This window comes from Prionailurus viverrinus, chromosome A1 (genome assembly GCF_022837055.1).
Source record: "Prionailurus viverrinus isolate Anna chromosome A1, UM_Priviv_1.0, whole genome shotgun sequence".
Lineage (NCBI taxonomy): Eukaryota > Metazoa > Chordata > Mammalia > Carnivora > Felidae > Prionailurus > Prionailurus viverrinus.
The window spans coordinates 28,500,136-28,514,929 of NC_062561.1; the positions used below are offsets into that span (position 1 = coordinate 28,500,136).

The following is a 14,794-nucleotide window of genomic DNA, read 5'->3' on the forward strand; positions in this document are numbered from 1 at the left end:
CAGGAGTACTCTTTTAAAATAAGGAATGTGCCTGGCTGGTTCAGTTGGGAAAGCATGTGACTCATGATCTTGGGGTTGTGAGTTCAAGTCCTACACTGGGTGTAGAGATTACTTAAAAAAAGAATTTAAAAAATATAAATAAAATAAGGAATTCCATAAGAGGGTTTTAGGGGATATGGTTGCACCAAAACTGCAAAGAGACATGTCTAATACGGTTTATATATTACATGGGATAAGAGAAATTAGAAGTAACACGTGTGGCTAATAAAAGGGGCAATTGATGAAGAATAACAAAAGCATAAGGATAGAGAGAATCACTTTGATTTATAAATAAAAAGGAAACAGGGGTCCCTAGGTGTTTCAGTTGGTTAAGCATCTGACTTTGGTACAGGTCATGATCTTGTGGTCCATGGGAGCCTGCTTTGGATTCTGTGTCTCCCTTTCTCCCTGCCCCTCCCCTGCTCATGTTCTCTCCCTCTCTCTCTCTCTCTCTCAAAAATAAATAAACATTAAAAAGTTTTTTAAAAAATAAAATGAAAAGGAAACAGATTACCTATCAGGTTTGACGAAAAAGCTATACAGGACTTATCTTCTTTATGGCCTATGGGATGAATCTCACTCTTTGTGAAATCAACGCATCATACTCACATCTTTTTCATTTGATGATCTACATCATACTTATTAAAAGAAATGAGTTTTCCATATTTTGGGGGGGCCTGGGGAGTGACTTCCAAGACTCAAAACAAGACCAAAAAAATCAGCCCAATGCAAGGCAATCACTGTCATAGTTGGACAGCATCGCCCAGTGCTAACATGAGCACCCACAGCGGTTGCCTCCTCACCCTCCACGCCACCCTCTGAGTGGCCTGCGTTCACCCTGTAAGTTCCTGCTCTGACTGCCCTCGTGAAGTCTAGAGCCCAGCACTCACATAGTATGGCATGGACAGGACCATTCCTTGCTGTTGATTCCATGTTATGCTGTGCGTACTTCTCACTGCTTCCTTACACATGCAAGAAAACTTTGTAATATATAAATATATATATACTATGTAAAGACATAAATAATATATACAGTACATAATATATAAATATTATATAATAATATTTATCTATATAACATAGATATATCCCAACAAAACTGTGGGAAAGAGGTCTTGACAAGGGAAATATAAAACAACAGTATTGCAAGAAGGATATTTAAAAAGTAACCAGACTGGAAGGAATACTTTGAAAAAGATGAACATTACAATGGGCAGGTATGCTACCAGGCTTTATTATACCATACGTTCCTTTCCCCTAAATCACATAGGTTAAAAAAACTATGAAAAGAACGAATTAAAAAGGGCTCTCACCATTGTCTTACACCAAAGGCATTTCCAATCTTGTAGACGCAGAACACTCCCGCATGTTTTGTCACAGACAGCACATTTGGCACTCACGGGCAAGTTACCCTCTAGCCATTGGTGAGGCATAGCTACCTGTGCAGCAGGAGTAAAGAGCAGTCAAATTAAAGACTGGAGGACGTCATTCTCACCCTAGGGAAGATCTAAAATATTTCTTACTCAGTGGAATCAATATATGTACCACTCATGGCATCCATTCATTTAGCCCACATTTATTGACATCTATTGTGCCCAGAGCACTGTAGCGATACAAAAATAATTAAGACTAAAGCCCTGACCTTCAGGATTTGTAGTCTAGCTGAGGAGCAATGAATGTAAAGGCATTATCATAAGGTGATTACAAAGTGTTATCAGAGATTTGAATGCAAGGTGCAATGGAGACAAGGTTTTGAAGGTGGGGGTCACTGTTGAAAGGAGGCCCCAACATCTGAGGAGTGAACATCTGAATAAACACCTGAGCTAAGCCTTAAAGAGTATCTTACTTGTCAGGTCGGGGTCTACAACACCAGCCCAGCACAGCAGCCACTTGTAAGCTCTATTCACATTTCCCTCAAAATTTAAGAGCTGAAAGCAACTATGAAGGATCTAACTGGAAATAGAAACTCACAATTAACCAAAACCTTCCATTTCATCCTGCTAGTAAATATTCCCACTAACTCTGTCATTTTTCACAGGGCAGACAATAAAGAGAGGAGGTACTGGGAAGAGACCAGAGACAGAACTGGGCTTACTCCGTCTTCGTCCTCTATGATGTCCTTCCCAATGGAGGCCAGAGTCGTCCATTTGCAATTATTTGTTGCCCTCACTGCACATCTTTTGTGAGCCTTGAATTTACACACTAAAAAAAAAAGTCAACCATTTCTAAATGAATATATACTTCTGGAATAATGATTAAAGGAAATCATAGCACGAAATTAAAAAGGAGGGGGTAGAAGAAAAACAATAATTTAAAATCTTAAATTACTCTCCAACAATAATAAAGGTATTCTGAAAATACCTTTCCAGAAGGTATTCATGTATTTATGATACATATGGCTATGTATGTATAAAGCTCTTTTTCAATCTATAGATTGCTACTTAGAGAGGTTCTACTTGTTCATAAATAAAACATAAAGGAAATGAATACAAAAGAATTAGTTCTTTAGGAGAAAGGAGACAACAGTCACGTACGCACACAAACATAGAACTAAACAAAATTTAGTAATACAGAGGTGCTGGTAACATCCTATTTCTTAATCTGGATGTTGGTTACATAAATGTGTTTCATTTGTGAAAAATCCTATGTGCTGTACTCCTCTGATATTTGTATTTTTCTGTCCATATAATAAATTTAAAATGAAAAATTTGAAAATATCAGTAAGATAAAGAACAGGATAATTCAGAGGAGTTTTAAATTGCAAGTATGTCGAGAAAATATCCAGTCATCATGGGAAATAGGTTGATAAGGGTCACAAAGATGGCACTGTCTTTTAAAAGCATTATTGTTGGGATTACTACATTATGATGCAGACTAAAGTAGTGATGAAGAAATACGCTACATGCATCACTAATTGGCTCAGCAATAATATCAAAAAGGAGCCTATAAAAGAGACATAAGAGACACTGAAACCTACAAGACATTGATGAAAGAAACTGAAGACACAAATAAACTGGGGAAAATATTCCATGCTAATGGACTGGAAGAATTAATAATGTAAAAATGTCCATAGGACTGAAAGCAATATACAGATTCAATGCAATCCCTGTCAAAATTCCAATGGCATTTTTCAAAGAACTAAAACAAATAATTCTAAAATTTTTATGGAACCACAAAAGACTCCAAATAGCCAAAGCAATCTTCAGAAGGAACAAAGTGGAAGGCATCATGATCCTGATTTGAAACTATGTTACAAAGCTATAGTAATCAGAGTAGTATGGTACTGGCGTAAAAACAGACACATAGGTCAATGGAACAGAATAGAGAACCCAGAAATAAATCCACACATATATGGCCAACTAATTCATGACAAAGAGACCATGAATACACAATGGAGAAAGAATGATGTCTTTAATAAATGTTGCTGGGGAAACTGGACAGCCATATGCAAAAGAATGAAACTGGACCACTTTCATGAAAACTGGAATGAACTGTACATAAAAGTTAACTAAAAGGGATTAAAGACTTGAATGTAATACTGAAAACCATAAAACTTGTAGAAGAAAATTCCTGGACTTTAGCTCTTTGACATCAGTCTTTGCAATGATTTTTTGGGTCTAACACCAAAAGCACAGGCAACAAAGCAAAAATACATAAGCAGGACTATATCAAACTAAAAAGTTTCTACACAGCCAAGGAAGCCATCAATAATATGGAAAGGCAACATACTGAGTGGGAGAAAATATTTACAAATCATATATCCAATAAGGGGTTAACATTTATATACATTAATATACAAAGAACTCACACAAGTCAATAGCAAAAACCAAGCAGTCCACTTAAAAAATGGGAAGTGGATCTAAACAGACATTTTTGTAAAACATACTGACGGCCAACAGAGAAATGAAAAGATACTCAATATCACTAGTCATCGGGGGAAATGCAAATACAAAACCACAATGAGATATCACCTCACACCTGTTAGGATGGCTATTATAAAAAAGGTAAGAAATTACTAGTGTTGGCAAGAATTTGAACAAAAGGGAACTCTTGTGGACTGTTCATGGCAATGCAAATTGGTGCAGCCACTATAGTAAACAGTATGGAGTTTCCTCGAGAAATTAAAAATAGAACTATAATACAATCCAGCAATCCCATTTCTGGGTATTTATCTGAAGAAAATGAAATCACCAACTTGAAAAGACATCTGCACCTTCGTGTTCATTACAGCATTATTCGTAACAGGCAAGGTACAGAAACAACTTAAGTGTCCATCAATAGACAAATGGATACAGAAATTGTGGTATCTGTATATGTATTTACACAATGGACTATTATTCATTCAGCCATATAAAAAAATGCAATCTTGCCTATTGAGACAACACAGATGGACCTAGAGGATATTATGCTAACTTGAAATAAGTCAAAGAGAGAAAGACAGATACCTTATGATCTGACTTTTAGGTAGACTGTAAAAACAACAACAACAAACCCACAAAAAAACCAAGCTCATAGAAACAGAAAACACATTGGTGGTTACCAGAGGTGGGGGCGTGGAATTGGGCCAAATGGGTGAAGGGAGTCAAAAGTACCAACTAAAATAACTAAGTCACGGGGATGTAATGTACAGAATGGTGAGTATAGTTAATATAATGAATTGAATATTTGAAAGTTGCTATGAGAGTAAATCTTAAAAGTTCTCATCATAAGGAAAAAATTCCATAACTACGGATGGTGACATGTTCCATTTGGGTAATCATTTTACAATGTATACAAATATCAAATAAAAAAAAAAAAACGAGAGAGAAATAAGAGGAAACAACCAGGAAAGAAGCAGCTCATATATGAAAAACAAGTAAACCACAGATTATTTGAGAAATTAACCCTTACTTATGAAAATCAGTACTTGAGTACTACTAAACTGATTTATCCTTTTAAGGACACCAATTATCCAAGCATTAGTGGATACTGACGTTACACCTGTTTCTGACTTTTCAGAATATATTTTTTTATTGTACTAAGTTTTATTCTAAAGAATATAATTAAAAGTTTGAGATCACCTTAGTGGAAATAACAAAGGTAACTGCTGCTAAATGCTACATGTAAGGTGACTCCTTTTCACATGATTTTTTAATGTCTAACTGTAAACTGCTAACAAATTTAAAATGATGGGTTATATGCCACTGGTTTAAGACAGTCCTAATTTAATGTGGCATGCAAATGAGAGGGTCAGGTAAAATAATGTTCAAAATGCTTCAGATGTCATGGATAGCCAATAGGTAAAAGGTCACTTAAGCTGAACTGTTTTTGGGTTTTTTTTTGAGAAATATTAGTCTACATTAGTTTCATTTATCTGCTCTTTTGTGCACCTTGACAAATGCTTTCCTGGAAATCATACAGCTTTTGTTCTAAATGATTCTGTGACTCAAGCACAGATTTATATAGGATAACTAATTTTTTAATGGAATCTCATTGCCGATAAACAGTAGTGTAAAGAAACAGGAAGTATAAGCTTATACTATAGGAAGTTTAGGAAGTATAAGCTTAGTTTGAAAAACAGTTTTAGCATGACCTGCTCCCTTTCGCTCTCATGTTCTATTTTAAAATTGAGGTTAATTAGCATCCCTAGGTCTTTTCATCTGTTATCGTGTTTCTTAAAAATGTGGTCCTAGTTTTAGTTTTATTTGCAACATAATCCCCAGGCTTGCTTTTTAAGTACAAGTAAGTATTTGGTATTAATAGTCAATAATTGTTTTTTACAGAGAAGGAAGTAAAAGAGAGCAACAGGGAATAATTTCACAGCTTTTTAAAAATTTTGCCATTAAAAATCAAACAGCTCAGTAAAAACAAAAATTACACTTGTAATAATAAAGTGCTTCATGCAAAGAGTCTTGAAAATTGCAAAGTTGCTTAATATAGCACATAATAATAAAAAAATAAACCAGACTGTGATTATGGTCACTGAGGAATGGAAATTATTAATAAACACTTTAATTTTGTTAGGCGACAATTAGATTTCTCCAAATCAGTTATTGTGAAATAAATCACTTTTCCCTGACCTATAAAGCCATTATCTCAAAACCACAGAACTTAAAAATATATACTGACAAGTAACAAAATTATGATTTTTTATCTGCAATTTCCAGTCTACCACACTGAATATTTCTAAGTGTTCAACACTGGCTATGATAAAAATTCATAGAGTCCCATGTTAACATATTTGATGTTATTGATTAAAAGAGAAAAAAAATCACCATTTAACTTTTTTTTGTTCAATTACTGTTTAAATAATTGTGAAGAACAATTATGCTTTGAAATTATAATTAACATTCTCAATTGATTTAGGGAATTATTTACAAAAAGTATTCTATCTTCTATTTTTCATTCATATATTTCATGTATGCAAGGCTTTAAAATAACAATTTTAGTAGTTATTCAACACAAACCCAGAAGACAAATCATTACAGCTTGTTTTACTGCGAAACACATTAAGTAAATTTAGTGATGGTTTCACACACTGGAAACTGATTTCCATTCCAATACAAAGTTATTCATTGTCACAGTTGAATGAAATTTTTTGTGTGTGTTTGCATCTTTGTTATGTCTTTTAAAGCTTCTTGTATCCTATGCCTTCTGTTTTATCAAGCAAGCAGTTTATTCAGATTTGGAGGTAGTTTCTAAAGTTTAAGTATAACTTGGATTACAAGAAAATTATGCTAAATAACCACATCCTCATAAAATAAAAAGGTAACTTCTTTACACATTCATAAAACCCTTGGGATTTTTAAAGCCTTCTGGTGTATTTCTAACAATACCAAGGTAGGATGCCACAGGTTTAAGATTTTTATCAGCAGAGGGGTGCTCCTGGGTGGCTCTGTTGGTTAAGTGTCCGACTTCAGCTCAGATCATGATCTCACAGTTAATGAGTTCAAGCTCCACACTGGGCTCTGTGTTGACAGCTCAGAGACTGGAGCCTGCTTCGGATTCTGTGTCTCCCTCTCTCTCTCTGTCCTTCTCCTGCTCAGGCTCTCTCTCTCTCTCTCTCTCTCTCTCTCTCTCTCTCTTTCAAAAGTAAATAAACATTAAAAAAAATAAAATAAAATTTTTATTAGCAGAGAAAATGAGTACTAACAGACATTTTTCTAAAACTATTATTTAAAAATACAATAAAGAACCATAAAGAAGTCAGGAAGACTTCATTATTAACAGAATAACATAACAAACTTATTTAAAGACTTTTAAGTTTCTTATTCTCATCAGCTAATGTAATTTTCATTTTTCCTTTAAAATGTTTAGAAACGACTTAGTCATCCCAGCTTAAACTCAATTCACAAACAAATATATTTAATAATGCCTAATTCTCAAATCGGAAGAGTACCACAGAGTATCTCAGATCTGATATCTTTTTTTAGCATTTTTTTTTTTTTTTTTTTTTGGAATAAGAGGTTAGGAGGCAACACTAAGGGGACCTTCGAAAGAACACCTCTGAGTATTACAGACTGGGTAAGAGTAGACTCAGAGCTAGGAACCCTTTCAGATTACTAAAGTCATAAAGAGTAATTACACCTGATTTGCAATCATTGTTTAAATCTAAAAAACACAAAACAAAAACCAAAAAAAAAAAAAAACCACGTGTAATGGCTCTTCCAAGTGTTTGTTTTCATGCATTTTCATGCATCAATCAGGCCATGATGCAATCTTCAATTATTTACCGGATGGATTTCTTACACAGCACAGCTACTAACTTCCCCAAGTCACTTGACTAGAAAAGTAGCTTTCCTGTTTATATTCTCTCACTTAATTTTCATAGTATCTCTACATAGTATAAATGACTATTATCTCCGTTTTACATATGAGGAAATGAAAGTCAAAAACAGTGGAACTATTTCTCCTGGTCACCGTTTGCAATGCTGGGAGCGGAACCAGAACCCTGAGGGTAAAACTGAGGAACTCTATCCTCAACCTCTGTGCTGTCTCATATTAAATAGCTGGAACTATGACATATCTCAGATTTTATACCTTAAAATGAACGAAAACTGTGACTCTATTACTATTTTATTATTCAAGAATAAAAAGCTATTCAAAATTAAGACGTTTCTGTATTAGAGAAAAAAAAAGCCAATATTAATATTAGATATAGTTCAGAAAGTAAAGTGTGCTCACTGAGGTACACAATTAAATAAATCTAAAGAAGTTATGAGTTTTCTTTTGGTAATTATTAGTATATTTGCTTCTATTGGTCACTGCTTTTTAATTAAGAAATGCATAAATCTTAATACGAAAACTACAGCATTGGCCTTATTTTTAGAAAAGGATGGCCTCCATGTAAATGAAACATGAAATGAAATAAAAGAAAACATTTAAAATAACGAAACAGAGGGGCGCCTGGGTGGCTCAGTCGGTTAAGCATCCGACTTTGGCTCAGGTCATGATCTCAAGGTTCGTGGGTTCGAGCCCCTCATCGGGCTCTGTGCTGACAGCTCAAAGCCTGGAACCTGTTTTGGATTCTGTATCTCCCTCTCTGCCCCTCCCCCTCGCATTCTGTCTGTCTCTCTCTCAAAAATAATAAAAAAAATTTTAAAAAGTTGAAAAAATAATGAAATAGAAATAACAATAGAAATAACAAACAATAGAAATTCTGTCAGCGTTATGTGCTGTCCTCACTGAAAGTTTTGTTCTCCGCAATCAATTCAGAACAGAAAAAGAATTCTAGAAAACCAGCATGATAGACAAAGTCTAGAGATGTTTTGTGGAGCACCTGCTAGTTCCTCGGGAGCGAAATGCTACATTTTGATTTCTACTTCCTTCCTAATGATTCGTATCATCTTTCTCTCGGTAAAATATTTCCCCATCAGTCCTTTGTGCTCCTAGCTCCACTTTAAGCTGCAGTGAAACTTAAACACTGTGTTCCCACTGAGGTGCTCCCAGATGCAGCTCCCACCCGAGGGAAACGTTTTCCTGGGGTGATGTTTCTCTGTTTGCGGCACAGAAGTACCCACAAGATGTGGCAACATCTTGCCACAGTGGTCAGTGCTGAGCGAGAACACAGGCTGGGCGCTACAGTACCTTCGCAGGACAGGCCGTGGGAGGTGACTCCAGAAAGACTCTCTCTGCACACGTTACAGAAAGTGGGTCGGGCATGGGAGCAAGCGTACCAGTTATGCATCCCTGAGAAATGTTCCACGTTAAACTGGGCCACCTAGAAACGAGACACAGGTTTGGCAAACAAGAGACGGAGACGACAGCGAGTTAACAATTTGGAATGCATGAGTTATGATTAAAGTTTCAAATCCGTAATTTTTACAACAAGAACACTCTCCTTTAAGTAAAAAAAAAAAAAAAAAAAAAGGAAGAAATGTCAATATCAGATTTAAGCAAGTTACTTAATGGATCTACACATACTTTGCTTTGTGGAATATAGCTTCAGTTCTTCAGATAACATTGGTTTTCTAAGAACATGAGGCACCAGAAGAGAAGCCACTTTACCTCGTAAGGCTCTCTGGTCTGGACAGACTTCAGTGAGCTCATCCAATCCTCCATTTCCTTCCTGTTCTCAGCGCACAGCATTAGTCTTCTGAAGGGAGTGATTATCTGAAAGGGGAATTCAATCTAATGATTGTTAATCACCGAAAGGACAGATTACTGCAAAATTTAGCAATCGCGCGAGGAAATTGTATTTCTAAACTCCGAGTCCTCATTTCCTTGATGAAGCAAGTGAGAGTCTCTGTAACGTAAATAATTTTCTTTCTCTGAATATGATACAATGGGGTCTAGGAAAGAAAACTTAGTTCTAAGGAGGAATTTCTTGTCTTTAAGCTCACTGCTATTTACTTAGACTTTTTTAGTCCATTACCAAAGGCTGTGAATCCAAATCGACAATGTACTCTTACTTCATGGAAGGTATCTTGAAAAGTGATTTTAAGTATGCTTCGAAATAATTCATGGTAAGCTTCAAATTAGTACATAGTTTTCGGTATGGAAATAAAAAAAAAATTGAAAACCAGAGGAATGCAACATGGAATGATTCATAATTGGTTTTTGACAATATCAACAATATTCTGTTATTAAATAATGTGGGATTTACATACCATTTCCACTGTCTATTTTAATATGATTTATATGAAGGATTGTTTCTTCGTTGTATAGAATTCCCCTATACTACTTTTTAGCGAGAGCCAGGGAGGGAAGAATTAACATAAAAACCCTTCGGTTGGCTTTAAGGGAAGAAAATAATTGTGACTCTTATCTTTTTTCATGTCACTAAAGAACACAGACCAAGAGTCTTACAGCAAATGAAATGAAGGCTTTGTGCTGTTATAGCATCAAAAGTGCTCCAAAGTGAGATTCTGAAATGGCTTGAAATTAGCCCTATTTATGTGTGAATACAATATTCTGTTTGTAATCTTGAAGTTGCTAAGTCCTAAGCATTCACTGCAAAGAAGGGACTACTTATATACTTGTGGAAGAAGAGCAAAATTTATACACACACCTAGAAACTATTTCCAAATAATAAGTTATATATTTATATAGCAAATAAGAACTTTTCTTAAGTTAGAAGCCATTTGATCGAGTGATAATCTACATACTTCATTATAGCACAGATTTCTGAAGTCATGAAATAATAAGTTATATACTTATATAGCAAATAAGAACTTTTCTTAAGTTAGAAGCCATTTGATCGAGTGATAATCTACATACTTCATTATAGCACAGATTTCTTAAGTCATGAAAAAGGAATAATCATCTAAAAATAAAAGGAACAATTCCCAACAGGAGTAAACCAGCAAGCCTCAAATCAGTACTGTTCATCATAGGAAATAAGTCCATTATTTAAAACTGTAGACACCAGCCCAATCTTAGCTACTCACCTCTCATTGCTTCCTTTCTTTGGTCTTTAGTGTAGACTGCACAATCCTTCCTTAAACCAAGGGGCCCTTTCATACATCTGACAGGCACTCACACTTAAATACAGTCAGCCAGAAGTCACATGGAGGAGAAGCATCAACCGTTCAGCTTTGGGTATTTGTTAATTGCATATGAAACTGAACAGAACCTCACTTCTGCATTTTCTTCTGTTTTCCACTACCCTTTTTGGATAAAGCTTTTCAGCAGTTGGTCACTTCTTTTCCTGAATAAATAGTTAATGAAAGAGCACTGACTCCCTCATTACTCAGGAGCTAAATGGATGCTTTATTGCTTCAAAATGTTTTTCTAGGACAGCTCATCCAATGCAGCAGAAGAGATACCATTATATCATAATACTCTCCTGGCTCTGATGACTGACATGGTACTCCAGAAATCTCCCACTTACACTGGACTGACTGAATAAATCTGACATTTACCTGAATAAGTATTTACCTCTAGCATTTATTTTTATTTATTTATGTATTTAGTTAGTTAGTTACTACACTATAGGATGAACTCTAAGGATTCCCTCTCTTTCATTATGATCTTGTAGTGAGACAAATATCATTCAGATAAATAAACCAGGCTTGTTATTTTATTCTTTGATTTTGTTTTGTCGTTGTTGAATTCGAAGGAAAGCAGTATATTTGGTGGTTTTAACTATCTTTAATGCCTTTATATTCATCATAAGTCATCGTGAATTCAACAAAAAGGGGAGAAAAAGAATAGGGAAACAGCTTCTAATTTTTCTTATAGCTTTTGGAACTACATAAATGGCTCAATCCTAAAAAAATTTCAGCAATGTATATCACACTGATATGCCAATGAAGTAAATGTATAATTTTGCAGTTTCCTCCTTTTAACATAAATTTGTTTAAAAGTGGTCAATAACAAGCAAGTAAACATCATGACACATTCTTGGGGCACCTGGGTGGCTCAGTTAAGCGTCTGACTTTGGCTCAGGAGGTGATCTCACACTTGGTGAGTTCGAGCCCTGCATCAGGCTGTCTGCTGTCAGCACAGAGCCTGCTTTGGATCCTCTGTCTCCCTCTTTCTCTGCCCCTCCCCTGCTCATGTGTACATGCTTGCTCTCTCTCAAAAATAAATAAACACTTAGAAAAAAGATCATAACACATTCTTAAAATAAATGTTAAGTTTTTAAGAGCCAGAAATAACTACAAGCAATTTTGATTTATAGGCCTTGTGATCAAGGGTGATTAACAAATCCACTGATTATAGTTATAAGAAATATGTATGAAAAAGAAAATCTTTTGTAAATCATGATGCAGAGATGTCTGGTTTTGTGGCTACCGTATTAAAAATGCTTCCTCCAAAAGCCTGGAGTAGTCTGGGCCTAACTGAAGACAAGGCTGGTTTACCAACCAAACCCATAAAGTGTCCCAGATTGACCCTTTCTTCTCTGGGGTAATCCCTCACCAGCCCACCAAAGCTCTGAGTTCTCTCCCCACCTTTTATTTGAATTCTTCCTCATATTCCACCTTTGTAGGGAAGAATAGGATAATCATAATTGTTAGCTGACAGGCTCTGGTTGTATCCTAACTAAACTCCCTTACACTACAGTGGTTTCTCATCCAAATCTTTATTAGGAAAATATTTGAGAAGCAGCAAACTCTGAAAATTATTTGCTTCTCACTCTGAAAGTATATTGAACTCAGCGTTTTTATTATGACAGGTGGGTAGTGTGGGAAGGTGGAAAGACAGAGGTGTGGGAGGGGGCTATTCCTAGGGAGGGTTCTCTGAGCCTGAGGGGGAGGACGTAGGCCAGAAGTCTAGAAGACTAGAGCCCAGAGCCCAGAGCCCAGAACCCAGGGGTACAAACCATATGGGCTTTGCCTTAACAGTCCAGAAAAGAGATAAGGAGGTAAACCAAGGTTTGCTTGTCTGAAAAAGTGCTGTATAAGATGAACACATAGGAGAGCCATCTAAATCAGTTTCCTAAATGCTACCTCAAATAATATACAAACTCTCCATTAATAGAGATATTGCTCCATTTGGAGAGTTATTGGCCTATTTACTATTAATCCAACAACACTATTACCTATGGATAAGAATCAAAAATTTCTCAGTCTGCTAAAGCATATAAATACATAAGAAAGGAGACATTAAATACATAAAGTTCTATAGAAGAGTAACATTATAGTTAAGACTTTAAACACATAAACAGGCACAGGGAAAAAACCCCCACAAATACTGTATTGGTCATGTTTCAGTGAGGGGATTACAGAGAATCATAATTGTATTTTTTGTTTGTCTATGGTTTCTAAAGTAAATAGGTAGTACTTTTGTAACAAAACCACTATTTTTTTTTACTAACAGAAGGATGGGAATTCAGAATTTAAAACTTTGCATTGTTCACAAGCAGTTTTTTTTTTATTTAAAAAAATTTTTTAATGTTTATTTATTTTTGAGAGACAGACAGAGCGTGAGCGGGGGAGGGGCAGAGAGAGAGGGAGACACAGAATCCGAAGCAGGCTCCAGGCTCTGAGCTGTCAACACAGAGCCCGACACGGGGCTCAAACCCACGAACTGAGATCACGACCTGAACTGAAGTTGTACTGAACCACCCAGGCACCCCCGAGGCAGTTCTTAAAGTTGGCTGCACATTAGAATCACCTGGGAGATTTTTTAAAAAATCCCAATGTCCAGGCCACACTCCATACCATTTAACTCAGAAAATCTGAGGCTGGGACCCAGCTGCCAGCTTTATTTTTTTTTAACTTCCAGATAATTGCAAAGTGCAAGTATGTTTGAAAACCAGTGTCCTAAAGATATTTTACTTGTTCCCCACAACACTGTTAGAACTTAAGAAATGACAGAAGTTTCTGTAGCCAAGTGAATTACAGGGAATTGCTAGTCTGCAAATTCCCTATTGGAAGCCATTAAGGTAACAGCAGAGTGATTCAGCGCCCAAATTCTGGAGTCGGGCCCACTTAGAATGAAGACCAACAGCGTCCTTTCTTACTTGTGCGGCTGTGAACAATGTTTCCTCCTCTCTATGAGCCATCGTCTTGCACCTGCTAAGTGAGGATAAAGCATTAACTCCCAGCTCTACAGAGTGTGGTGTGGGATTAGTGAGACCATCCAAGTAAAGCATTCAGCACAGCGTCTGTTAGGAAACCAAAGCTCAGTAAACACTAGCATCACAGTTCTTGGCGCTGACAGCAATTATGTATCTATTTACAGACTTCTTCTGTAATGTATATATTTCTTTTTTAAGTGTGGTCCACAGTCCAAGACAACACAAACTGGAAGCCGTTCGCTAACAAAATAGTCACTGACTAGCAAACCACCAAAACCAGAATAATGATAATGAGTTTTCTTTAGAAGATACTAGGAAAATATCAACAAACAGATTAGGAAAAATATTGTCTCCCCCGCCCCCAACCCCTCCCGTTAACTGCACTGGGTCTCAGCTTCCTCACAGCAGGAACATAAGATGGCAAAAGGCTTGGCAGAGTGGAGGGCATCAGATCCCTGTGCAGTACTGAGAGAGCTCAGCATGCCCTCTCTAGTAGGTGTCATGCTTAAGACATTCAAATAGAGAGTTTCTTCTTCTAACTTAGATTTTTGATTCTGCAGTGAAGGGCACTTTACAAACTTTTGTGGTAATTTTTTTTTAAGCTTATTTGTCAGTTAAAAAAAAATTTTTTTTATGTTTATTTATTTTTGAGAGAATGAGAGACAGAGCATTAGCAGGGGAAGAGGAGAGAGAAAGAGAGAGAGAGAGAGAGAGAGAGAGAGAGAATCCAAAGCAGGCTCCAGGCTCTGAGCTGTCAGCACAGAGCCTGACGCGGGGCTTGAACTCACAAACCTCGAGATCATGACCCGA

The 14,794-nt window shown here is 36.2% G+C and overlaps 1 protein-coding gene across 9 annotated transcripts in view; it reads right to left on the minus strand.

Moving 5' to 3' along the window:
- The window catches only part of DGKH (diacylglycerol kinase eta), a 192,032-nt gene that overhangs the window by 72,161 nt on the left and 105,077 nt on the right, over positions 1-14,794 (minus strand). For all 9 annotated transcript variants that reach the window (XM_047860464.1, XM_047860332.1, XM_047860392.1 and 6 more), the window contains 4 exons: positions 9,526-9,630; positions 9,106-9,238; positions 2,135-2,241; positions 1,353-1,478 (listed from right to left, as the gene is read on the minus strand). In XM_047860464.1, the coding sequence (XP_047716420.1) occupies positions 1,353-1,478; positions 2,135-2,241; positions 9,106-9,238; positions 9,526-9,630 (471 nt within the window). The remainder of the gene's footprint in view (positions 1-1,352; positions 1,479-2,134; positions 2,242-9,105; positions 9,239-9,525; positions 9,631-14,794) is intronic.